The 25,645-nt window shown below is 34.9% G+C and overlaps 1 protein-coding gene across 2 annotated transcripts in view; it reads left to right on the top strand.

The window, feature by feature from the left end:
- usp6nl (USP6 N-terminal like) overlaps positions 1 to 25,645 on the top strand; it is a 98,011-nt gene that overhangs the window by 70,005 nt on the left and 2,361 nt on the right. For both annotated transcript variants that reach the window (XM_062443635.1, XM_062443634.1), the window contains 10 exons: positions 1,885 to 1,924; positions 4,297 to 4,377; positions 11,579 to 11,686; positions 13,418 to 13,527; positions 14,899 to 14,947; positions 15,909 to 16,029; positions 17,435 to 17,529; positions 18,428 to 18,493; positions 19,416 to 19,515; positions 19,757 to 19,909. In XM_062443635.1, the coding sequence (XP_062299619.1) occupies positions 1,885 to 1,924; positions 4,297 to 4,377; positions 11,579 to 11,686; positions 13,418 to 13,527; positions 14,899 to 14,947; positions 15,909 to 16,029; positions 17,435 to 17,529; positions 18,428 to 18,493; positions 19,416 to 19,515; positions 19,757 to 19,909 (923 nt within the window). The remainder of the gene's footprint in view (positions 1 to 1,884; positions 1,925 to 4,296; positions 4,378 to 11,578; positions 11,687 to 13,417; positions 13,528 to 14,898; positions 14,948 to 15,908; positions 16,030 to 17,434; positions 17,530 to 18,427; positions 18,494 to 19,415; positions 19,516 to 19,756; positions 19,910 to 25,645) is intronic.

Below are 25,645 nucleotides of genomic sequence, written 5' to 3'. Positions count from 1 at the left end.
GCTCAGTTTTATATTTGGGTTTTGCCTGTGCAGACTTAGTTAATTATAGTTAGAGGTGTAACCAACATGAAAACCAGAGAGCTGTCTATGGGTGAAAAAAAAAGCAATTGTGAAGCTGAGAGAAAATGGAAAATCAATCAGAGCCATTGCACAAACATTGGCCATAGCCAGTACAACCATTTGGAATGTCCTGAAGAAGAAAGAAACCACTGGTGTACTAAGTAACAGACGTCTAACGGGTAGACCAAGGAAAACAGCAGCAGTTGACGACAGAAACATTGTGATAGCTGTAAAGAAAGATCCTAAAACAGATGTTAGTGACATCAGCAACAAGCTCCAGAGGGCAGGAGTGAAGGTATCAGAATCTACTGTTTGCAGAAGACTTCATGAACAAAAGTACAGAGGTTACACCAGAAGATGCAAACCACTCATTAGCAACAAGAATAGGAAGGCCAGGCTGGATTTTGCCAAAAGTACAGAGACAAGCCTCAAAAATTCTGGGACAAAGTTTTATGGACTGATGAGACAAAGATTAACCTTTACCAAAGTGAAAGAAAGGCTAAAGTTTGGAGAAAGAAAGGATCTGCTCACGATCCCAAACATACAAACATGGTGGAGGTAATGTCATGGCTTGGGCTTGCATGGCTTCTTCTGGGACGGGCTCATTAATCTTCATTGATGATGTAACACATGATGGCAGCAGCAAAATGAACTCAGAAGTCTACAGAAACATTTTGTCTGCCAATTTAAAGAAAGATGCAACCAAACTGATTGAGAGATCCTTCATCATGCAGCAAGATAATGACCCAAAACAAACTGCAAAAACAACAAAGGAGTTCATTAGGGGCAAGAAGTGGAAGGTTTAAGACTGGCCAAATCAATCTCCAGACTTAAACCCTATAGAGCATGTGTTTTACCTGCTAAAGAGGAGACCGAAGGGAGTAACCCCCCAAAACAAACAACAACCGAAAGAGGCTGTGGTGATAGCCTGGAAAAGCATCACAAAAGAAGAATGCAAAAGTTTGGTGATGTTAATGGGTCACAGGCTTGATGCAGTTATTGCAAGCAAAGGATTTGCAACTAAATATTAAGTCTTATTCATTTTAATCTATTTTAAGTCTTTCTGTTCCAATACTTTTGCTCACCTAAAACTGTGGTGTTCCGTTACAAATAATGCTATCTTCTAAGTTGTGTATCAGATCTAGATGTAAATACCTGGAAATAAAAGCTGAGATGTTGATCTCTTGTCTCATATTCATCTTTTGATGTCAAACCCAAATGTTTTCAGTCTAAAGCAAAAATAAAGGAATTGGCCTCACTGTTCCAATACTTTTGGAGGGGACTGTATGAAACAAGCTGGACTGAACCAGCAGCTGACTTCCTGTTTCATGATCCCAGAGAGGAACATCTGAGAAATGTGCTGACGTCACACTTTTTAAATGCTGGAAAAGTGTTGTTTGGAAGAGATGAGAGCAGAAGATTCCTCGAGTTTGTCTCAAAGGGGAAAAATCCTGAGCAGAGTAAATCGCTGCAGAGATTTTGAAAAACGCTGATAAGCAGCAGAGTCAGAAATTGAAGGGACGTCTAATCTGTTATTTCCTGTTTGTGTGATCGCTGACATGTTTGATGTTCCCTCGTTCTGATAACGGAGAGACAGAGACAGAGAGAAAAAGAGAAACAAAGAGAGAGACAGAGAGGAGCTCTGACGCTGATTCTCTCCATGAATCAACTTTTTTTCTTGAAAGACGTCGACTTTAAATGTTTGAAATGTTTAAATAATGAAGAAAAAAACAACAGCTGTCAGATTTAAAATGACAGCAAACATTAAACTGTGTAAAAGATGTGATGATTTATCTCCTTGTTTTACTCTTTCCTCCCTTTCAGTGAGAGTGAACTTCCATCCTACGACTCAGTGGAGGAAAAGGTGAGCGACAAACTGTCCTGTAGAGTCAATCAATCAATCAATCAATCAGGCTTTATTTATATAGCATCAAATCACAATAAGTTATCTCAAGGCACTTTTCACATACAGCAGGTCTAGACATAGTCACAAGAACTTTATTCAGTTATTCCTTTAACTAATTCATACTTTCTATATTGATTCATCTGCTGATATTTTACTTAATTTATAGTTTCATGTCTATAAAATGTCAGAAAATAGTGAAAAGTGGTTGTTATAATGCTTTTAGAGCTCTAGAGAATGTTTTTATGTCCTGCTTTATTGTATCAGAAGCCCAGAAGACAAATATGAATCATAAATAATAATTTGTCTCATGTAATAGTTAAAAAGAGCAAATATTTGGCGTTTTTGCTTTAAAAAAATGATTAAAATGAGTTATCAAAATGGTTAATTATTCCAATTAATTGACTAATGTTTGCAGCTTTACACTTAGTAGCTAAATTAAGAGCTGCAAGCCCATTTAGATCATATTTGTGTTTGCGTCTCACCTCCAATTAAAAGATCTTTTTTAAATATTTGATCAATTTGTGAGGCAGCAGATTAATAAAATAATATAATATGCGATTTGTTTTAATGTACTGTTGCGTTACTCTAAAGTTTGAACGAGTGTTTGAAAGGAAACGTGGTCGTAGTCTCTTAAAAAGCAACGTTTTAGTTCCTTCTAAAAACTTTTTTTATTTAGTTTTTAGATTTACTTTCTAACGTTCAAACACAAATAAAGTTCCTTAGTTTCAGAAGAAATGGTTCCTGGAAATGTTCTTAAAAAGCCCCCAAAGTGTAAGCTATGTTAGCAACGTAGCTCCATCGATATTAATAATACTGATTTCAGACGTTCATGTTCCTCAGTGTATAGATCCTCAGATTTTTCCTCTAGCATCACCACAAGGTTAACAAATTTAACTTATTAATCAAAAACTATCTGGCGCCATCCACAGGTCAGAATTAGAAGTTGTCCAATACTTTGTTTTATACCTGAAAATGTTTTCACATCATATTATAAGAGGCGGATAACTGACGGAAAATGGTGTCCAATCAGTGTAATAAGGATTGCTCTGCTGATCCACAGACTTTAAATTGTCACTTTTATCGCCTCAAAGAAAGTTTTACAAATATAAAACCTCAATAGATCAAAAAAACATTGAAAATAGAGTCATAATTTACCTTATTTGCAGTTTTAAGTTTTACAGACGTTTCTTTTACAATGGCGGTCTTTATCTTGTGCACATAAGATCATATAATATATATAAAATAAGAAAGTAGATTTTAAAATAATCTTTCTGGACTTTAGGAGTCTGTAAAGAAAGGATTTTATCGTTTAAAGCCAACAACCTTTTCTGACCTTTTATAAATAGATTTGTTGAGCTTTCATTCTCATTTCTATTCACAGAGTACAAACCATTAGATTCAAGGTGTTGTGTTTCTTTTTCTGCCAACGATCCTTTTGTGTTTTTTTTTAACTAAAAATAGTTTCCGCTGCTCTTCACATCCTTTGCTATTTCTCAGGTCGTTACTGTCGTCTGTTTTTGGGACACTTTTGGATCTTTTCTTTCAGCTTTTAGTCTAAAAATAGAAAAACTCGTCTTTTGTTCCAACACCTCAAACACTGTTTTCTAAAATCCTCTGTTGTCAGTTTCCGTTGCTGACTATATTTCTCTTTTACAAGCTGTGATGTTACCGTTCATGTTGACGTCTTGTCATATCAAATGCTGCATTCAAGTCCCATGGGAAAACCAACTTTTTACACCTTCAAATTCAAGCTTAAATCCTAAATTCAAAAAGAAAATACTCTTTAAATGTATGTATTGTTATTCTAAATAATTTATAATGTTACATTTTGTGGAGATTTGTTGTCATACCCAATGTTGTATTCAGGTCCAATGGGAAATAAGAGCTTTTACACTTGAAAAAACAACCTTTACCTCAGTCTTAACCCTGCAAATCCAACTTTAAACCTTCATATTTAAGATTAATTCCAAAAGAAAAAAATGCTTTTAATGTACTTATTCTTCTAAATTATTCATTATAACTGTGTGTAACTATAAAAAGCATGTGTTAAAGCGTATAAGAGCTATCAAGATTTATTAATGTCGAATTATTTTATGTGATATTATAAATTGCAGGTCACGTCTCTCAAGATTTTATCATGCAACTATAGTTTATTTCTCTATAAAACACAAGTTCACTCAACCAAAGCTTTAATAACATCATCTCGTCTGCTTCTAAACTGCTTCAAACGTATTTTAAAGTTGTTGCTCTTTAGCGTGCCGAGCTGTTCAGACAGCGACCGCGACGGCAGAGAGGAAGTTATTAACTTGTCACTTCTCACTTCCACACAGCAAAAACACATAGAGGTGGAGAGGACTTCCAAATGGCTGAAGATGCTGAAGAGCTGGGACAAATACAAGAACAGCGAAAAGGTGATTTTTATTCTTTACTGTCTGAATTCTCACTTAAAAATACACATTTGAACATTTTGTGATTTGGAAATGAAAGAAAAACCTGCAGAAAAAGTCCAAACCAAGTCACATTTTCTTTTCAAAGTTGTGCTAATATTGTTTTTACATCATCAAATCCAAGTCCTTTTTAATACATGGGTCTAAATATTAATAAAAAAGCAAACCCTGCCTCCTCTGTCTCATCAGTTAGTTATTGTTGTGGCCTTTTCAGAGGTCAGAAAGGTGAGAATGGGGACCAGTGACCTCCTTTCGTCTCCACTGGTTGCTAGGAAACCGGTCTGGCACCAAACCAACATCACATAACAGTGATTTATATTTTTCACACTCTGGTTCTCGAACAGATGAAACATATAACATATCATCATGTGTTGATTAGTGAGCTTTACAAAAAGGCTGGTAGGTGGAGTTTGGAGTTAATTTACTGTTTCCTCCTTTTTTGCAGCCTTTTGTGCAAGTTTTGTTTAGTTAACTTCAGGGTGTTGATCTTGCATAACTCTGCTACAAAGTGAATAAATGTATTTCAATCAGGTCACATCATGTTTTTAGGGAGTCAAGGGTAAACTCTCTCAGCATTCAAGAGTCCAATACATTGTGTTAAACAGTTTTAATGTCTAAATGAACAAACTACGAACCATGACTATTACTAAAAACATACTTTAGTTTAACTCTCTGACATTTTATCTTACATACTTCATCTATAATATCATTATTGTATCAGTATGCTGTGATATTTCTCACATAAATTAATATTATCCATAAAGTAAAGATGGGTAATTTGGATGAAATACATAAATATTACTTAATGACGATATAAAGTATGTAACAGCAGAAAAAACACTTATTTATTATGTATTTATATATTATTTATTGTTTATTATAGCACCTTTTTATACACAATATCATCAAAAAGTGCTCCACAGAGAAAGAAAGAAAAACAATACAATGTCGAAACAATGATTACAAAGTAAATACAACCAAAAACTAATAATAAAATGTTTTTTTAAATGTATAATTTTATTTAACTCAGTTTATTTAATATTTATCTTAGCTTTTAAAGGTTTTAACTATACCTTTCACTCACCAAAGCATCGCAAAGTGCTCCACAGAGTAAAAATAGAAACAATACAATGTTGAAATGATTAGAAACAAATAAAATATCTAAATGTTAAAAAAGATTCAAACATAAGAAGTGAATAGAGATGAATAGATGAACATTGTGAGTAAAACAAATCTCAAGATACTGCAATTAAAAGCCAATTAAAGGTTCATGAGGCTCAATTAAGGCTTCCTTTAAAAACCTTCCATAGAAGTGCAGTTTTCTCTGTAATTTAATGAATTTGACCGACATAATCCTGTTTAACATGTAAATAATTTAATCATATCATCATGATACATTTCCACTAATAGTATATAAACAGTTATATTAAATTTTCACCCTGCCTTGCCTCAGTATTGTCCTCACAGAGCTGATATCAGTCTACCATGCCTTCATTTTCTGCATGTTTTGGCTTCAGCTGCTCTCTCATCGCTGTCACTAGAAAGCTCAACCGAAGCCGAGCTCGTTCTTTTCGCTGTCGCCTCCCTTTTCTTTTTTTTTCAAAGAAATGTAACTAGTGAAGGACACAGAGGAGCGTTTAGCCTCCACCCTCCTCCTTTCCTCCTTCCTCCCTCCCTCCTTCCTCCTCATCACATCACACTCTATCTTCCTCCTCCTGTCTCTCTCTTTTCACAGTTTCTTTCTTCTTTTAAAGCTCAAGGATATTTCTTTCTCTCTCTCTCTCTCTCTCTCTCTCTCTCTCTCTCTCTCTCTCTCTCTCTCTCTCTCTCTCTCTCTCTCTCTCTCTCTCTCTCTCTCTCTCTCTCTCTCTCTCTCTCTCTCTCTCTCTCGCTGTCAGTCAGCTTGGTGAGGATTTTTTTGTTTCCTCACTTTGCCAGCTGCTGAGAACATGACGCCCGCAGTAGGAAGAATATAAAAGAGCTCACTAGATGCTTTTTCTTCTCCCTCTTCCTCTCTCTTTGCACCACATATGACATGAAAATGGGGCCTGAGGTTGTTGTTTTAAGCATAACAATGATAATAATATAATATGTTGTACATGTGAGTAAAGCTGCCTCTGCCCTGCAACCTTTCCTGGATTATATAAAGCTACTAAACTCTCATTTTCTGAGCTTTTCTCTCATTTATCGAGCTTTAAATAGAATTATTTTATATCTGCAGTTTCTCTAAAAACTAACTACTCTTATTTCTAGCTTGCACTATATCGTTATTCTATTGTATTTTACCATTTTTGATATTTCTCTATTCTTTCTAATCCTTCTATAGACTGACAGGTGATGCACATTATTAGTATTATTAACCCAGGTGCTCACCAATTAGCCTGTTATTGAGGCAGCTCAAGTTTGCATATATTAAAGTGTGATACATCTTCTCTTTTTTCTCTCCATTGTCTGCAGTTTCTAAAAGTGCAACAACAACAAAAAATGTCTGAATGTAACAGCAGTTTCAAAGTTTTCCTTTTATTGTGAAACACTTGGTGTATGTAATTTATTTTGTTGTTTTATTATCATTAGTAGTAGTAGTATTAATAGTATTAATAGTAGTATTAGTAGTATTAACCTGAATCCAACAAGCATGAACTCATCTTTATATAAAAAGAAAAACCCGAGGATCAAATTTTATTATCTAAACAGACCTAAACAGAGAGAGGACACCAAATAACAAGCAGCAACACTCAAAAATAACAGCACTACATGTCATTTTTTATAGTTCACATTCTCAGTACACCTTTAAAAATCACATTTTTCACCCTAATAGTAAATCCATTCTGATCCATTTGTGTATTTAGACATATTAAGAGTCCCCAGACCTGTCACGATAACTCCTTTTATTGGACGATATATTGTCTCAGAAATAATAATCACGATATTATTGTCATTTGCAGATAATTTTATACCACTGATATAATGATAATATAATAGTATAATAATGTAAAGGGGACAGAGTTATTTACCTTTTAATTCTTCTGCAGTCTCCAGCCTCGTAGCTGCTAATGTGATGTGTGGCAATACTGAGGTCAAAGGTCATGTCCATGCATCATACGATAAGTCCATATATAGACATAATGATGTTATAATTACGTTACTGTACGATAAGACACATTAACAGTCCCACTGGACACTACCTGACCTGATAATTGGGCTTGTATGTTATTTGCTGCCAACTAATTGCTTAATTAGATAATTAGACAAAAACCTTCAGAATCTGATATCATAAGTTTAATGTGTCACACAGTAAATACAAAAAAACCAAAGCTAGAGCAGCTCGACAGAAATGTAAATGTTGACATTCGTGTTAAAGCGAACACACAGACACACTCAAAGGATGATTAGTCTAACAGATGCTCTCATTGACTCGCTCATCAGAGCCTAATTACAAGGCTGTTGCACGAGAAACTAGTGAGTCCCAAGTGTGGTGGTAGGAGGTTGATGGAGTGTACACGTTGGATATTTACACGCACACACACACACACACACACACACACACACACACACACACACACAAACACGAACAAAACGAAATGTCATTAATTTAAAGATGGCACACACACGACACCAACCACACTCATACATCTTGTTCATCGCACTCTGTAAATGTGGAGAAGGTTACAGACGAGAGCTGATTTACGACTCTTCATCAGCACTTGACGCTCATCCTCACACACACACACACACACACACACACACACACACACACACAGGCTTTCCTAAAGGGCCACTCCGCCTATTATACACATAAAGATAAATTCACTGGTGATGAACGAGGAGCACTTCTCGGCTCGTGAAAACAGCCAAACAGTCTTCAGAGGCATCGGAGGAAACTTTATTAAATGATGTAATTCAACAGATGCGAGGAGCTGCAAATGAAACTGAATTATCTTAATAACTATTTGATAATTCAGCATTTGGGCTTAACGATATAGAAAAACTATATAATTGTGATTTTTGGGCTGATGCTTTTACACCAATACTCTCGTTTTCATTAAAAAACATATAAAAATGATAATGTATTGATTATCAGGGATTTTTAACAAACCAAAGATGTTTTATTTAAGTATTTAGAATATAATGTGTAGGTCAGAGCATTTCTGCAGTACCACAATATTACATTTTAAATGATTTAAGTGAATTTGACACATGCATTGACACATTTTTCCTTAGATAAACATTGCACCTGCTGTGATTTTTGAATTGCACTTGGCCATATTGTGATTTTAACAAGATTTGATTAATTTTCCAGCTTTAGTTCAGCTTGAAATACATCACAAACGTTCATCTCCTCGTCAGGATCAGTTGTTTTTAACTTGATGTTGATTCTCGTGTTTCTGACTTGACAACTCAAGATGGTTGTTTGATTAGATTTGGCACAGTAAGGGTTACAAACTCAACATACTAGGGTCTAGATAATAAAACTCCTAAACTACAAACACAGTAGAGAAAGAACAAAATCACTTTATTCTGCTCCAGTAGTCCAGCTGTCAATCACAGCTGTCAATCAACATTAAAAAATCGTATTAACGGAGCAATAATTTCTCAAACTAATCACCAGCACACTTATTAAAAGCCTGAATATAGAGATTCAGTTTATAACGACTCATTAAAAACATGATTGACTCTGTTTCTACAGAGACGTTTTAGCTTTTTGAAAGAGAGACTTTAAAGTAGTTGTCAGATTGATGATAATAAGAATAAAAATAAGAATAATTATATTAATAAATCTTATTTATAGAGCACCTTTCAAATAGATGATGTAGCTTACACTGCTCTACAGAGAAAAATAAAAATACAATACAATAAAACAAGGGCAAATATACAAATAAAAATAATATTATACCAAAAAAAGTAGACAAATGCAAAAACTAAATAATAAAAATACACATTTATTCAAAATAAGTTCAATCAAAAGCCATATTAAATAAATAAAAAGCTACCTAGCTTTAGGTAGAGTATTCCATCATTTCGGAGCATAATTAAAGAAAGCTGCACTTTATATCCTCTTGTTTGTATAGGTGTGTATATTAAAAACCCTCAGCAGTAGATGATCTGAGAGCTTGTGAAGGAAAAAGAAGCTTAAAATCTATTCTAAAAGTTACTGGGAGACAATAAAGTGAAGCTAAAACCGGAGTAAATATGCTCAACTTTTCCTTTATTTTGGTTAAAAGTCGAGCAGCATAAGTTTAAATGAGCTGTAATTTTTTAAGAGACTGTCTACTGTCAATCTATTAGAAATAAATGCATCTTTTTCTATTTTGGCAATATTTTATAAGTGATAAAAAGCTTCTATAAGTGAGATTTACTTTTACCTTTTTTATATAATTGTCTCTTAGCTGGAAAGAGCAAATAGTAGCAGGAATGTGTTTTCAGCCTGTCAATCACCTGCGCGCACACACACACACACACACACACACACACATTTACATTCCCGTCACTTCCAGTAACCGTTGTAAAACTGTTCCGGTCGGTTGAGTTTTAATAGTCGGAGACGGAGAAGCTTTGCAGTTCCAGCAGGTTTTTTTTTGAGGAGGGTTTAAGTCTTAATCTCACTCACCAGGAGTCTCAAATGATTTTCCATCTTTTTCTAGACGCTGAATTACAATGTTGGACTTGTTTTTTTAATGCAGAGCACTCTCTCCCTTCTTTTTTGGAGTACAGTCATTCATTCATTCATTCATTCATTCATTCACTGTTTGTATCTTTGACACACCTCCAGCAGCTTTGGTTTGATAGTTTTCTCTCTTCTGAATCAGCAGCGTTCGAGGCTCGAGCAGATAAAAATGTGTAGTTTTCACTCCGCTGGTCTTTTTTTTTTTTTTTTGAAACATTCTCTATAAATAGTATTAACATGTAGCTTTTTAAACGTATGAATAACTTGCACACATTCTTTTTTTGTGGACCCAGCATCAAATTACTGCTTTTAATCCATTTTGAGAGAATATATTACGGGATTATGATAAAACATGTCTAAGTGGTGTAACCATAAAAACTTTGTACCAAATATTTCAACTTGCTTAAAAACACTAAATTCTCAATAAAACACCATATCAACTAGTTTGGCATGATCTTACATTATACATTTTTATATTAAATAAAGTTAATGGAATACAATTGTTCTAAATATTACATTTAATCTGGGGAATCATGGAGATCAATGTAAGTCCACTTAACCTTTGTGTCGTCCTCCCGGGTCAAATTTACCCTGTCTGTTTTGATTGTTCCTTCTTTCCTCCCTTCCTTCCTTCCTTCCTTCCTTCCTTCCTTCCTTCCTTCCTTCCGTCCTTCCTTCCTTCCTCCCTCCCTCCCTCCCTCCCTCCTTCTCTCTTTCTTTCCTCCCCCCTACTTTCCTCCCTTCCTCCCTTCCTCTTTTCCTTTCTCCCTCCCTCCCCTCCTTATTTCCTTTCCTCCCTTCCTTCCTCCCTCCTTTCCTTCCTTCCCTCCTTCCTCCCTTCTTCCTTCCCTCCCTTCTTTCTTTCTTGCTCCCTTCCTTATTTCCTCTCCTCCCTTCCTCCTTCCTTCCCTCCTCCCTTCTTCCTTCCTTCCTCCCTTCCTTATTTCCTTTCCTCCCTTCCTTCCTTCCTCTCTCCCTTCCCTCCTTTCCTCCCTTCTTCCTCCTTTCCTCTCCTTCCTCCTTCCTCCTTCCTTCCTTCCTTGACTCAAGGACAACAGGAGGGTTAAATACACTGTAGGTGGATAAAATATTTAATATTTATCATTCTTTTGTGGTTACACCATTTGACATTTTCAGGAGCATTCAGTCTTACGTTTGTTTTTTTTAAATGGTGCAAATGTCATTTCAAATGACATAAAACCAACAAATATTACTAAATGTACATTTTAACAAACCTGATGCTGCTTTTAAAACTATTTTTTAACATATTTTTGAATTTCTCATCTTGCCAACCCTTATTTATCACTGACCCTTTTATATATAAGGTCACAATCAAACCAACATGATTTTCTAGCAGATTAAACTCTGGAAACTTCAGTTCTGGATCAAACTGGTCTAAAGGTTGCAGAGTGTATCTGAGGTGAACTGCTGCTCTTTGAAGGTCTTTTTCTAACAATGCCCCCCCCCTCCTCCCCTCTCCTGCTGTTTGTTTCCTTCCAGCTGGTCAGGAGGGTCTACAAGGGAATTCCCCTGCAGCTCCGAGGAGAGGTGTGGTGTCTGCTGCTCGATATTCCCAAAATAAAGGAAGAAAAGAAAGACTTTTATGAGGTATGAAAGCATGAGCGCCTTCTCCACTAATTCTGTGTCACACACACACACACACACACACAAACCTGTACAGCATGAGTGTCATAAAGCTTTAACTTTATTTGATTTCACAGAGCTGCAGCATTTATTTTTGGACGCTGGTGGTTTAATTGTGTTTGTGTGACTCTGCACTGTAACTGATTTTTTTTCAAGGAGACAAAAACTTCTGGATCTCGTTATAAAAGTTCAGCTTGCAGGATCAATATATTCCTGCCTTTTTTTATAGGAGAGAGTGTTTGGGAGTCTTAAGACGAAAGCATAAAGCCGTAAAAAAACGAGCAAACAGAGGGAGAGAAGAAGGAGAAATGAGCTGTGTGTCGAGGCTTTTTTAGTGCTAATCCATTTTTATCTTTTCATTAGTGTGGAATTTGAAGATTTAATCTAGGCGGTATGTAATGTTATAAGACTGAACATCAAAGATATACGACATCCAAGCAGGACATTAAGATATTTACAGTGTTTTCTGATTGCTTAGGCTTTAACTTTGAAACGTTTGAGGCTATTTTTGGAAAACTCTGCACACAAACTACAAAACCATAACATTATACATCTCTTACAAAACTCTTCAAACTCTCTTTAAAAATAATGTGTTTTTGCATTAATACAATCACACAAAAAAGTTAGTTAAAATACGAGGCATGGAAATCATGAAAAATGGCACCAAAATGACAAATTCGATTCAAAATAGCCGACTTCCTGTTGGAGTTAGGGTTAGGGTCTGAGAGACTTTTTTGTGCATCTTTACATGATATATATACATACCGAATTGTGTTCGTGTACGTCAATCTGGAGCGAGGGGCTCCATTTTTTCTAGGGGGCGCTGTTGAGCCATTTAGTGACGGCCGCTTCTGCAAACAATAAAATGACACATTTTTCAGCAGGTTTGACACGTTTCATGACTTTAAACTGTCAAAAATAAGTTTGTTTTTTTACCGAGAATAATTCCTACAGATTCAATAGGGCCTTTGCACTGTTAGCACTAATAAATCGGTCATAATTACATCATACAAGCTTCAAGAAAACGTGTAGACTTCATAGAAATGTGAGCAAATAACTTTTTACATTGGAAAAATATGAATCAGTTACTGTATTGTGTTTAATATTAGCTCTAAAGTCAAAGCAGTTGCTCAAGAAGAAATGCAATTAAGCTGAACTCAAACTTAATTCTTAGTGGATGTTTAGCAGTTTAATATTTTCTGTTGTAAAAACTGAGCTTTACTGAGATTTAGATGATGATGAGTTGTTTGTTTTTCTACATTTGACTTTTCAGACACATATTTAAATTTAATCCTCACATACTGGATCCCCTCATTATTAGTCTCTACCAAATCATTCATCATCAGTCACAGTTCAATAACAAGATGAATCCTTAATGAAGCTTTCAGAGAGCAGAGAGAGTTTATTATTCAGTTTTTACACTTCTCATTTATGCAAAAAGAAACATGAGTTATATTAAATGTGAAGAATGTGACAGTATTTTATTGAATTTTGGGATAAATATGGGTCAGAAATATGTTTCAGCTGCACTCAAATGTTTTTAAGAAGACGAAATATTTCCTTTTTTTGTTTATTCTGGGTCACATTAGGAGAGCTCGTCAAATTTCATACTAAAATTAAAAAGTTTAGAGTGTTTTTACAGCTTTCTTTCTCTGACTCTTGTGTTTTTTGTTCGTCTTTGTGTGTCGTCTCCAGAAGTTAAAGGCCCGAGCTCGAGGAGTCTCTCCGGACATCCGTCAGATCGACCTGGACGTGAACCGAACCTACAGAGATCACATCATGTTCATGCATCGCTACGACGTCAAGTAGGTTCTTCAAAAATACACAGAGGCAGAAAACATGTTAGCTCAATGATTAAAGACTCATTCACATATTTAGTAAGGCTCATAATACAAATGTTGGTATACAGAATTGACCAATACATGAGTTTATTGAGAGAGAAATACAGTAATATCTTAATTGTGATCTCTATCTTAGAAAAAACTGCTTATTATGTCATAAGCTGGTTAAAATTTAAATGTTTTAAATGTTAAACTGATGCATGATGATGATTGATCTTTATGGAGTCATGAAAAGAAAGTTGTGTATATCTTACATATCCAGACTTTCGCTCACAATGGTTTGTTGAAACCCAAAAAAAACTGAATTATTGAGGGCTTGAAATAAGAAAAGGCTGGAACCACTGAATATTTCCATAATTTGTACATTATGAATATCCACAAATTAATCAGTTTTTGACTATAAAAAGCCAGAAAAAAAACTAAAAATGGTGATTATATGTTCCAAAAGTCCACTGTAAAGTATTCAAATTGCAAAAAAATTAAATAATATTAATTGAAAGTCCACTGTAAAGTATTCGAATTGCACTGTTTACTGTTATTTTTGCTTTAAAAATCACTGAAATTATTTTTATTATTGATTAATTAAGACAGTTGCCACCAAATGAATCATTTGTGTTTATAACATTTCAGAAAATAGTGAAAATGGCTATTATATATATTTAAAAAACCTTGTTGTGAAGTATCCAAATTGTTTTATCCGACCAAGAATCAACAAGCAAAAGATATTAAGTCTATTTTCATATATTAAGTAAAAAACTGTCAAAAAAAACACTGAAATGATTCATCAATTATAAAAACAGCTCTTTATTTTCTCAACTCTTCATTAAGCTATTTGATAAATTGATTTATTGTTTCACTTTTAGCCTTTGGCACCTTAACATTTAGATTTATTTAAACTCTTTCCTGGTTGATTTAAAAGAAGAAGAAGCAGCTAAACCTGGTTACTTCTGACTTTCCTGACATGGAAGTGAAACAACTCAGGTCTCTTTTTTCTGTGGTCTGAGGTTTGATAGCAGAGTTTTAGCTGAAGAGAATTAGCTTCATTCACCTCTTATAAGCTTTATAAAGTAACTACAGCAGTTTAAAATCTGCTTTATCTCACTATAAACTCATTTAAATGTTAAAACAATCACATTTCCATCCAAGCATCACAACTCAATCTCACACTTTTCCTCACGTGTGAACAGAATAATCACGTTTTTTTACACCTGAACGTGAAACTTCTCGACCCCACACACTCACACATCATTTTTCAAGTTAAAGTTAAAGAACCAAATCCATGAATGTCTCCGCTGGCACTGAACTGTGGTGGATTGTGGTTTGTTTGTTTTTCAGGCAGCAGGCGCTCTTCCACGTCCTCACAGCCTACTCCATGTACAACACTGTGAGTATTATTCTGGCAGATTGGCAGCATGTGTCTGAAGGTCTCAGATTTAGACTAAAATAAGAAAGATGTTTCATTAGTTTCTTTCTTTTATTGATATAACTCTGATTGAGACGATGTTATTCTAGCTTTTGGATACAGTGACTGATTGAAGACGCCAATGATTTCCACGAAACGCAGATTTTAGAGGCAAATAATTAACAGCAAAGTCTCCACATAGTACAAACACACTAATAATGATTAACAAGTATCACGTTTTAAAGGAGATCCAGTGAAGAAAGATCAAGACAAACATAAAGAGTGTGGATAAGATAATAATAAACTTCATTTATGAAGCACTTTTTAAAGTTAGAAAGTGCTTCACAAGGCAGCGAAATACATAAATCATAACATAATTATTAACATTATTAAAGAGTCTTAATGAGGGAAAAACAATTAAATGTAAAGAAAAATCATATTTAAAGGAGATAAAAGCAATTAAAGGAAAATTAAAACTCAAATAAAATCAGGAAAAGCTCTCTGATAAAATTATGTTTTAAGAAGAGACGTGTGTGTGTGTGTCTGTGAGTGTGTCCGTGTGTGTGTGACTGACTGTGTGTGGAGGAGCTGACAGAAGCAGCCGACCCATAGAGTCTTCTGATGGTTTAAAAAAAAACAACAACACATTTTTATAAATTGCATCTACATTTTAGCAAATTCCACAATATATTTCCCACCTTTTTTACAGTTGATTTCATTTTATTATCAAATTGTGCGATTCTGTCTGTGTTTTACAGCATCGTCAGAATCAAAGAGCCTCATGTGCACATTAGAAATTTGATCCAATACTTCCCCTAACTGTGTGTGTGTGTGTGTGTGTGTGTGTGTGTGTGTGTGTGTGTGTGTGTGTGTGTGTGTGTGTGTGTGTGTGTGTGTGTGTGTGTGTGTGTGTGTGTGTGTGTGTGTGTGTGTGTGTGTGCAGGAGGTGGGATACTGTCAGGGAATGAGTCAGATCACTGCGCTGCTGCTCATCTACATGAACGAGGAGGACGCCTTCTGGGCTTTGGTCAAACTGCTGTCTGGGCAGAAGCACGCAATGCATGGTAACACACACACACACACACACACAACGTTTAAAGGGGCAAATATGACTTAAAAAAGCATTAAAATATAGTTATCAGTTGCACTTTTTACTCCTTCAATGTGTATAATTTGTTATATTGACTGATAATTGACTTAAAATTCATGTTCAGTGATGCGTTTCATTTGTTAGCGTCTGGAAACATTCAGAAAAATTACCATAAAGTCCATTATTAGCTGTTTTTAGTAGCTTATAACATGATACAAGTTTGACTAATTGAAATTGGAAAGTAGATATTTAAAGAAAACTATTTTAACAAGTCTCTCCGCTAGCTTATAGAGCTTTGCTCATGTTATGTTTTCTCACATTCGTAGCCGTAGTTTAGCCTCTTTTTCCAGATATATCCAAATATAAGACAGCGCTACATGAACTCGAGCTGTAAAACTGTAAAATACCACATCGTAGATTTAAATATGGACAATCAAGCGTTTCTCCATAAAGAGGTCACAACTCAAATTAATTCAAATAAACAGAAAATCTTCAGTGCTGGCTAAAGTAAACCAGAGTTGTGCCCTTTTTTTAACCAATAGTGTTGTATTGTTAATTTTCTTTCACATTGTACATCACAATTAATGGATTTCAGTGTCTATTTTATTGCACTTTCATATCAGCAGTGTACTGTGGCTTTATGATAGAGTAAAGCTGTATATTTTAATTATACTGTACACTTAAAGACCAACGAGACACGAGAAGTTGAAAATGAGTGATAGTAAACAGGGAGGAGATACAGATATAACACAGTGTGAGGTGGCATTTAAATAAAAGAGTAAAATACAGCCACAAAGCATTAAAAATGAGATCAAAACTTGAGTTTATTATCATATAAATATTGGAAAAACAACTCCAAACTAAACTTGAGCTGTAGCTGCTGAAGAAAAAACTCAACTCTGACTAAAAAGATATTAAATTGTTGTTTTTTTTAGGTTTTTTATGAACTGAAACCACTTTATGAGACTTTAGGATCTACAGTCTGTTAGTTTACTGAAGCATATCATAACATTATGAATACTGAGCATCATTAAAGAGGAATTCAAGATAGATTATGAAGGCATGTTGCAGCAATAAGCTCATAAATCTCCATTAATGACAATTACTCGTTGAATATGTCCTGTAGACTGTTAATATATAGACACATATATATATATATATATAAACACATGCATGTTTTAAGGGATTATCACTGTTTGGTGCTAAAAGCAAGACATATATATAACTAAGAACACAGATTTAAAGCTTAACAGTATTAAAACAAATGATTGTGTAATATGAGACAGCTAAATAAAAGATAAAGTGATCATGTTTACTATATCATTAAATTAGTATTTCTCTGTAAATATTACATCCTGTCCTCTTTTCACCTTTTTAAGGGTTTTTTATTCCCGGCTTCCCGAAGCTGATGCGTTTCCAGGAGCATCACGACCGCATCCTTAAGAAGATGATGCCCAAACTCAAACAACACCTGGTGAGACGTTAAGAGTAAAACATAGAGCTGAAATAATGTCTTAACCTGAACATAATGACAGACATTTAAGCCGTTGATATTCAATGTAAGGATATTAAATTAAATAAGATATAAATAAAATAAAAAGACTATAAACCATTTTCAATTAAAAGCCGAGTGTTAAAAGCTTCGTCTCTCACCTGAGTGTGAATGAGCTGCTCATCATATGGTGCTTTTCCACTACACAGTTCCAGCACGACTCGACTCGACTCGGCTCGCCTCGACTCGGTACGGTTCCAGAACAGACCTTTTCCATTACAAAAAAGTACCTACTCAACGTGGGCGGGGTCGTCATAGCACGGCTTTGCGAAACTGCCGTGAATTTGTTTTATACGCGACACATAACACATAAACAATGGAGGACATGGAGGAAGTGGTGTACTTGCTGCTGTATTTGGCTTTTTGTCTCACACAAAGCAAGAAAATTGAGCCGTATGGATGTAACTATGGTTGTAACGCTGCTGCCGGTATTTAAAAATGCCGGGTTTGATTCTTGTGTGGGACGGCTCATGACGCTTCCAGCGACAACTACCAATCAGCGGCCAGCAGTGTGTCGACGTCACATTTTAGTACCGGCTTGGCTCGCTTGGAACCTCACCAGAGCAGGTACTAAAAAAGTACCAGGTACCAGGTACTTTCCCTAGTGGAAACGCAAAAAGAACCGAGGCGAGTCGTGCTGGAACTGTGTAGTGGAAAAGCGCCAAAAGAGAGGATGAGACGGGGTGAGACTGGGAGGCTTTGATCTTCATCAGTTGTACTGGTGATGAAGAAAACTCAGTGACTGGTGTTTAATAAAATAAAACCTACGTTCCTTCAGTCTGTTGTCCTGAACATGTTTCCTGTTGGTTTCCTGTTTTAGGACAGCCAAGAGGTTTTCACCAGCCTCTACACCATGAAGTGGTTCTTCCAGTGCTTCCTGGACAGAGTGAGTACACACACACACACACACACACACACACACACACACACGCACTTGAAGCCTACTGGTTAAGATGCATACTGACATACTATCATTGTAATAAAGGGTTAAAAATACCCCAAAAAATATAGTATACACCATTTTCTCATTTCAAACCATTAGACTTTCTCTCACCTGAACTCGCTGCAACTAATGATGATTTTAACTGTCAATTAAAAGTCAAATATAAGATTGTTTTGGTGTATAAAAGATTATAAAATAGTGGAAAAAGTTCAATTAATGCCCAAACAAGTTCCCAGAGCTGAAGGATACAAATACAAAGTTATATAAAATTAAGAAAAACACTAAAACGTCACGTTGTGACACGTCATGAGGCTGGAAGCACCGACTGTTTGGAGTTTGTTTTCTTGATGAATGACTTAAAATGCCAGATTATGCAATGATTCATCACTTAAGTTTCAGAAGCAAATTCGACACTACTATGTGATTGTGTAATAAAAAAATAAACTTAAAAACCTTCCCCTACAGTGACTACATACTTGCTAGCTCCAATAAGAAACCTCTTTTATATCATTAGTGACTGATATGATGAGAAAAATGATATTAAGCCTCCTTTTGTTGTTGTTGACTAAACTTTGACATAAACCAAAATGCATCAAGAAATCATCAAATTTTCATCTGATCTTAAATTAAATTAAAATATTTCATAATTTATGTATTTTCAACTCATAAATTAGGTATCATTTCATTTAAATGAGGTTTATTAATCATAATATCCAAAGTATAAGTGTAAAACTTGTCAAAACAAGTTGGAATGAAGTTGGATAAAAAGGTCTAACACAGAATTGGTTGATAATTTATAAGTTAACAGTCAATTTTGACCTGGAGTATTACAATCTTCTGATGTGTGTTTTGTGTTTGTGTCCAGACTCCCTTCACTCTCACTCTCAGGATCTGGGACATTTACATCTTAGAGGGTGAAAGACTGCTGCCTTCCATGTCCTACACTCTGCTCAAACTGCACAAGAGTAAGACTCTGCTGCTTTTCCTCCACTCAGCAGTGTGACACAACACATTCAAAAACACAAGACTGAGTGTGTGTGTCTGTCTGTCTCTGTGTGTGTGTGTGTGTGTGTGTGTGTGTGTGTGTGTGTGTGTGTGTGTGTGTGTGTGTGTGTGTGTGTGTGTGTGTGTGTGTGTGTGTGTGTGTGTGTGTGTGTGTGTGTGTCTGTGTCTGTGTCTGTGTGTGTGTGTGTGTGTTATTCACAGAGCACCTGCTGAAGTTGTCCATGGAGGAGCTGGTGGAGTTTCTGCAGGTGACTCTGTCCAAAGATTTCTTCTTCGAGGACGACATAGTGGTGGAGCAGCTGCAGGCGTCCATGACGGAGCTCAGGAAGGCCAAGCTGGATCTACCAGCACCAGGTATAGTTATTAAAAAAACAAAAAAACATGCAGAGTTAACCTGATATAAAAACCACCAGGAGGAGCGTTTCCAGCTGAGACTGGTGGTACAGAGCTGATGTAGCTGCAACAGGTGCTTACTTACCTTATTAACACAAAATGACATTCATATAAACTTAATCTCAAGTTATATTTCATTCAGAATTGGCTGCAATTCATTATTCTTTACTATCTGACTAATCTGACAATTATTTTTCAACTAATCGATAACTTGTTGGGTCTATAAAAAGTCCGAAAATTGTTAAAAAATGTATAAAAAATATATTCAGTTTACTGTCAAAGGACTAAAAAAAACTGAAAATATTCACATTTAAGAAGCTGAAAACAAATAATTTCAGCTGTTTTTCCTCTTAAAAATGATTCAAAATGGTGAATCAATTATTAAAATAGTTGACTAATAATTACATTTTCTGTCAATCAACTAATCATTTCAGCTCTAATCAATAACACAACGTACACTGAAGTATGTTTTTTTTCAGACGTCTCTGCAGGACAACAATATTTCATTTAAATGTTATCTTAACCCAACTTTTTAACAAAAAATTGCACTTCCTGTGATGTGATAATTGCAGTGGGCCACATTGTGATATCAATAAAACTATTATTAATTGTTCATACCTTCTGAAAATGTTACTTAGTTTGTTTTGGTGTGTGAACATGTTTTAAAATCCAAGAAATTAAACTAATAAAAAGAAAATAATTATACATTTTTATTTTGTAATGCACTTTACATTTGAAGCAAATCTCAAAAGTGCTACAGATTTATTTTTTTTAAACATTATAAAAAATAAAAACATAAAAGCATCAACCAGCAAGTTTAATAAAAAGTCAAATATTCTGCTATAAAGAAATGTTTTAAGTCCTTTTTTCCTTTTCTCAGTAGTCTTAAAAAAAACAAAAAAATGTTCCCTTAGTTATAACATTGGGTTTTTTATAGAAAGCGATGCCTGAATATTGTCTGAAATTATTTTTTTGAACCTTTACAAATTGTTCAGGCTCAAATTTGACCTTTTTTTTTTCACTTTTGAAACCTATAAACACACCTTATACACATTTCTTTTAGGTGGGATTTTATTAATGTGACACAGAATATACAAAAAAATGCATCATATTTGTATTATTGTAGATGCAAATGTTATTAAATTTGACCTGTGTACTCTTCATATTCTATAAAATGTTCTCCTGGATCTTAATATAGTGATTGTAAATGTCTTTTTTTCCATAGATAAACACTCTGTTTGCAACTTCATTAAGAATTAATCAATCATGTATTAATATTGTATGAATGTGAATTGGTGTAGAGACTAATTATGAGTCAGAATATGAACAGTATGTAAAGGGTTAATATTGTGGAAAACATGTTGACCTGCTCACTTAATGGGAATAATTGCAGCCAATCAAAATGCTGTAAATGACACACCTGCACACACACACACACACACATAACGACATACTGTAGGTCAGCTGACCCGGCTTCCTGCTGTCCTTTAGCATGTGTTAGCAGTGTGTGTGAGTGTTTCTAATCTTCCTCAATAATCTCCCTCTTCTTCTTCTTCTTCTTCTTCTTCTTCTTTTCGAACAATGTTAGCCAACAACAACAAAAGTGTGGCGGTGAGTGGGGGGGGCCACATCCCCTCCTACAACAACAGTAACCGGTGGGCTATCCTGACTGGTCTTCCTCCCTTTTTTTCTTACATGTCTCTCTGTCCATCTGTCCCTCGAGTCCGTCAGTCCGTCCTGTCTGTCGCCTGTCTGTCCAGCAGCACTTCGGGGTTTTTTTTAATCCCCTTTCACTAAAAGCTATTCCCCCACATCTTCCCCCTCTTTTAATATTTAACTATGTTCTTGCTTCTGTGCTTCTTTTGGAGTCTTATATGTATATTTTTTCCTTTCTCTTTGGTCCCATACTCTGATTTAAATGTGATAAAACAATGCATCTCCAAAAAAAAAAAGGTCTTTCAGGTGATGTAGTGCGCCCTCTGGTGGTGGAATAACGCCACTGCAACCTGGAGCTTGTAGTATTGTTCAACCAACTACTGCATCAACATAGTGGATTTTTAGATCAAATAAAGTCTTATATTATGAATTATAAAAAGGTTTCACTCCTAAATTAATCAGATTTTTATTCGGGTTTCATTTATAGCTGGTAGTAGAGTTTAAAAAAGGTAGAAACTATGGTTGTAAAGACAGTTTATTATCTGTGTTTTAGTCTTTTTCAGTCTTATATGTGACATCCTCCTTTTGTATTCTATTTTTGTTTTACTTTATATATTTATTTTAAAGATTTCCAACTTTAATACAGAGAAGCAGAGCAGAATAAAAATGATCCAGAGCTGTAGCTGTCTGTTCATGACAATATAATGAGCTGCTTTCTCTTTAAACACTGGAAGCTTTTGTTTGACTTTTGTTTTAATAACCATCTGCTGCCACATTTCTTGCTGATGTGCAGGGGTGGATTTTTTAATTAGCATATTTTGTATCTGAATTGGTAGAACTGTGAGGAATGACAGTGTTTTATTTGTGGTTCTGTGGCCTTATTTGAGTTAAAGATTATCTTTTTTCGAACCACCACAGCTGTATAATTTAACTTTGAGCAAACACCAGAAGGGACAAATCTGCAACCTAGTGTAGTTTCTTTCTTTCTTTTCTTTCTGTCATCACAAAACACCAGCAAAAAACTAAGATTAGTTACAGGTAAATGTCATCATTTAGGCTCTTCAGGACACTAATGAACTAAAACAAATTACAATACAGTGAAATCAATAAACCAAGTGTTATAAAACAAACCAAATACATGCCTGAAAAGAAGTAGAAAGAAGTCAAAACTTATTTAATCCTACCTATTCTTCACTCTCCATTAATAAATAATATTTCTCTATATATTAACTTATTTTTTCCCATAAATGTAGTCTTATATAATACATACAATTATAAACACACATGTATTAATATGATATAATGCACCCATACTTATTATCATATATAAAATACATCTATGTATTAACTAGTTAGCTTTATCTTGTAGAAATGTATATTATTGACTCATTAATTAACCTGTTATCTTTATCTTATATACATATATATTGAATTAATAACTAATAAAAATTCATAAAAGCTACATAATACATTAAAAAAAGAACAAAAATAAGACAAGTTTGTTCAATATTGCATTTTTATGAGCAAAAAGACTACATTTGGAGGGAGATCCTTATCAAACAACCTTTTCTGAGCTTTTAACCTGATGATACATTTATCCCTGAAGACTTTCAGGCAAGTCAAGAAAAACTTATGTATGTTTTTATATCTATAAAGTTTAAATCATCACTATAATGCTGCTTCCCTTTCAGATATTTGTGAGTCAGAGAGCAGCTTCTTTAGTCAAAGTGAAGCAGGTTTCATTTTCTCTCACCTGCTGGTATAAAACGCTGCCTCGCCGCACTGTTATCATTTCTGCTTTTCTAATCGTGTGAAATAAAAAGCAAACAAAAGTGATTCCTGTTAGCAGCCGCTGAAACGGAGGCCTCGAACAGTTCAGTCACGAAACAGGGAAGCTGGAGGACAATATAATGTACACTTTAGAGGAACTTTAACAATGAGACATTAAATAAAAAGTAAAAGTAATAACACATAGAAACAGACTTAATAATAATCTATTTGCTTGGAAATCATTTGCACACAGTGACTGAACGTTTAAATGAATGTTTGTTTATTAATCTATAAAATACGTCTATTACGTTGTAAAGTTATGACATTTAAAGTTGAAAATAGACTTTACGACAGATCTGTGCGAGTTATATTTTATGTAACGCTGCTCACCTCTTAATTCAGGTTGTAGCTCCAATATTTGAACATTTATTTCCATTACAAGAGATATTTAAGTTCTACCTTTTTTTAGCCAAAGTTATGAAACCTTCTATTAATACTACAGAAAAGTTTGTATTTCTATGTTTGAAGACGATATGAAAAAGTTGTAGCGAACTTTAAAGGTTAGCTATAACACTAAAAACCTTTTTTTTTAAAGCTGTTTTACTCCATTTAATTTAATTTTATGCTGCATCGTAAACCAAAATGTCCCTGAGATTTAGGTGAAATCTTCTTTCTGTAGCAGCTCTTTTTCAATCTTAACCGAGCCATGAACACATCGCTTAAAACATGTAAAACTAGGTGGAAACAATGTTGACTCGACATAGCAAATGAACCCAAACAGTAACTCTGCATTGGGTCTTTCAGGGTTCGATTAGTTTTGGTGCTTTCAGAGGACAGATGGAAGAAGACAGACTCAAATCAGGTTAGTTAGAGAGTCATAATGTTGGTTTTTCAATCAAACTTTGACTTTACTCACCTGTAATGAGGATAAAATGGTCTCTAGTGAATGAAAGCTCCTGAAAGAGAACAGACAGAGCAGAAGTAGTACTTTTAAAACAGGATTAAAGGCACGTTTTTGCACTTTATTCCTACATAAAGTGATTTAATTCAGATGATTATTGACGTAGAAGAGCTAGAAGAGGAAGGTGAGGTAGCGTAGTTTAATTCCCCCCCCCCCCCCCCTCCTTGTTGCTTTAAGCCCATTTGAACAGGAGAAAAAAGGCCATGGTCACGGAGAGACACTTTAGTTTGTGGATTCGGTGCCAACGAGTTCACTTCCTGGATCACTCCCCACAGCACTTCCTCTTCTTCCAGCTGCTGCCTGCTGGCCTGCTGATCACACTTTCCCTTTACAGTCCCCGAACACATCCGAGCGTCACCATCACTGTGTCTGTTTTCAACTTGTTCTTGTCACAATTGTACTTCTTTTTTTTCTATTTTCTTTTCTGCTTGACGTAAGGGTCAATGACGCGATGCAACCCAGTGTCAGATGGTGTAACCAGTATTTTTTCCATAAAAATCTGATCATTTATACAGGAAAATACATGTGGAATAAATGTAATCCACTTTTAGTAACGCAACACTATGTTTTATAACTAATTTTACATCATTTGTCAAAACTTATTTAGAAAAAATAGTTGTTTTTAGGCTATGTCCCCACTTTAAAAATCTTTCTTTTCATTTGATGTTGTAAAAACGAAAGTAATTATTAGTATAAGTTAGGGCTGCTCGATTATGGAAAAAATCATAATCCCGATTATTTGGGTCAAAATTGAAATCATGATTTTTAAAACAATTTTTTTTTTTTTACTTTAGAAACATGCTGCATTTCTTAATTTTTCTCTCCAAGCAAGCAGCCTTTTATCTGCAGCTTAACGCAACACACAGCGCGGCTTTTTGCAGGAAAATGACAAAAAATCTCTGTTTTGAGATCGTTTGGCCCCAAAATCGTAATCACGATCAAATTTTGATTAATTGAGCAGCCTTAGTATAAGTCCACTTAAATACATCGTAGGTGGATAAAATATTTAGTATTTATCATTATTTTGTGGTTACACCATTTGACATTTTCAGGAGCATTCAGTCAAAATGGAAAACCAACAAAAATACAAAATGTACATTTTAACAAACCTGATGCTGCTTTTAAGACAATTTTTAAAAGATATTTTTGAATTGCTCATCTTGTCAACCTGTAAATCAGTAAATGAAAGTATTATTGTCATAACTTCTAACGTGGAGGTTGTTGAATAGTATTTAAGAACAGTAGAAGTAGAAACTGAAGGGATATTTTCTGTGGTTTTTAACGCTTGTTCTTACAAGTCTTACATTACA

Source organism: Scomber scombrus, chromosome 22 (genome assembly GCF_963691925.1).
Source record: "Scomber scombrus chromosome 22, fScoSco1.1, whole genome shotgun sequence".
NCBI lineage: Eukaryota > Metazoa > Chordata > Actinopteri > Scombriformes > Scombridae > Scomber > Scomber scombrus.
Note: the sequence above shows the minus strand (reverse complement) of the source record. Positions and strands in the feature narration are given on the sequence as shown.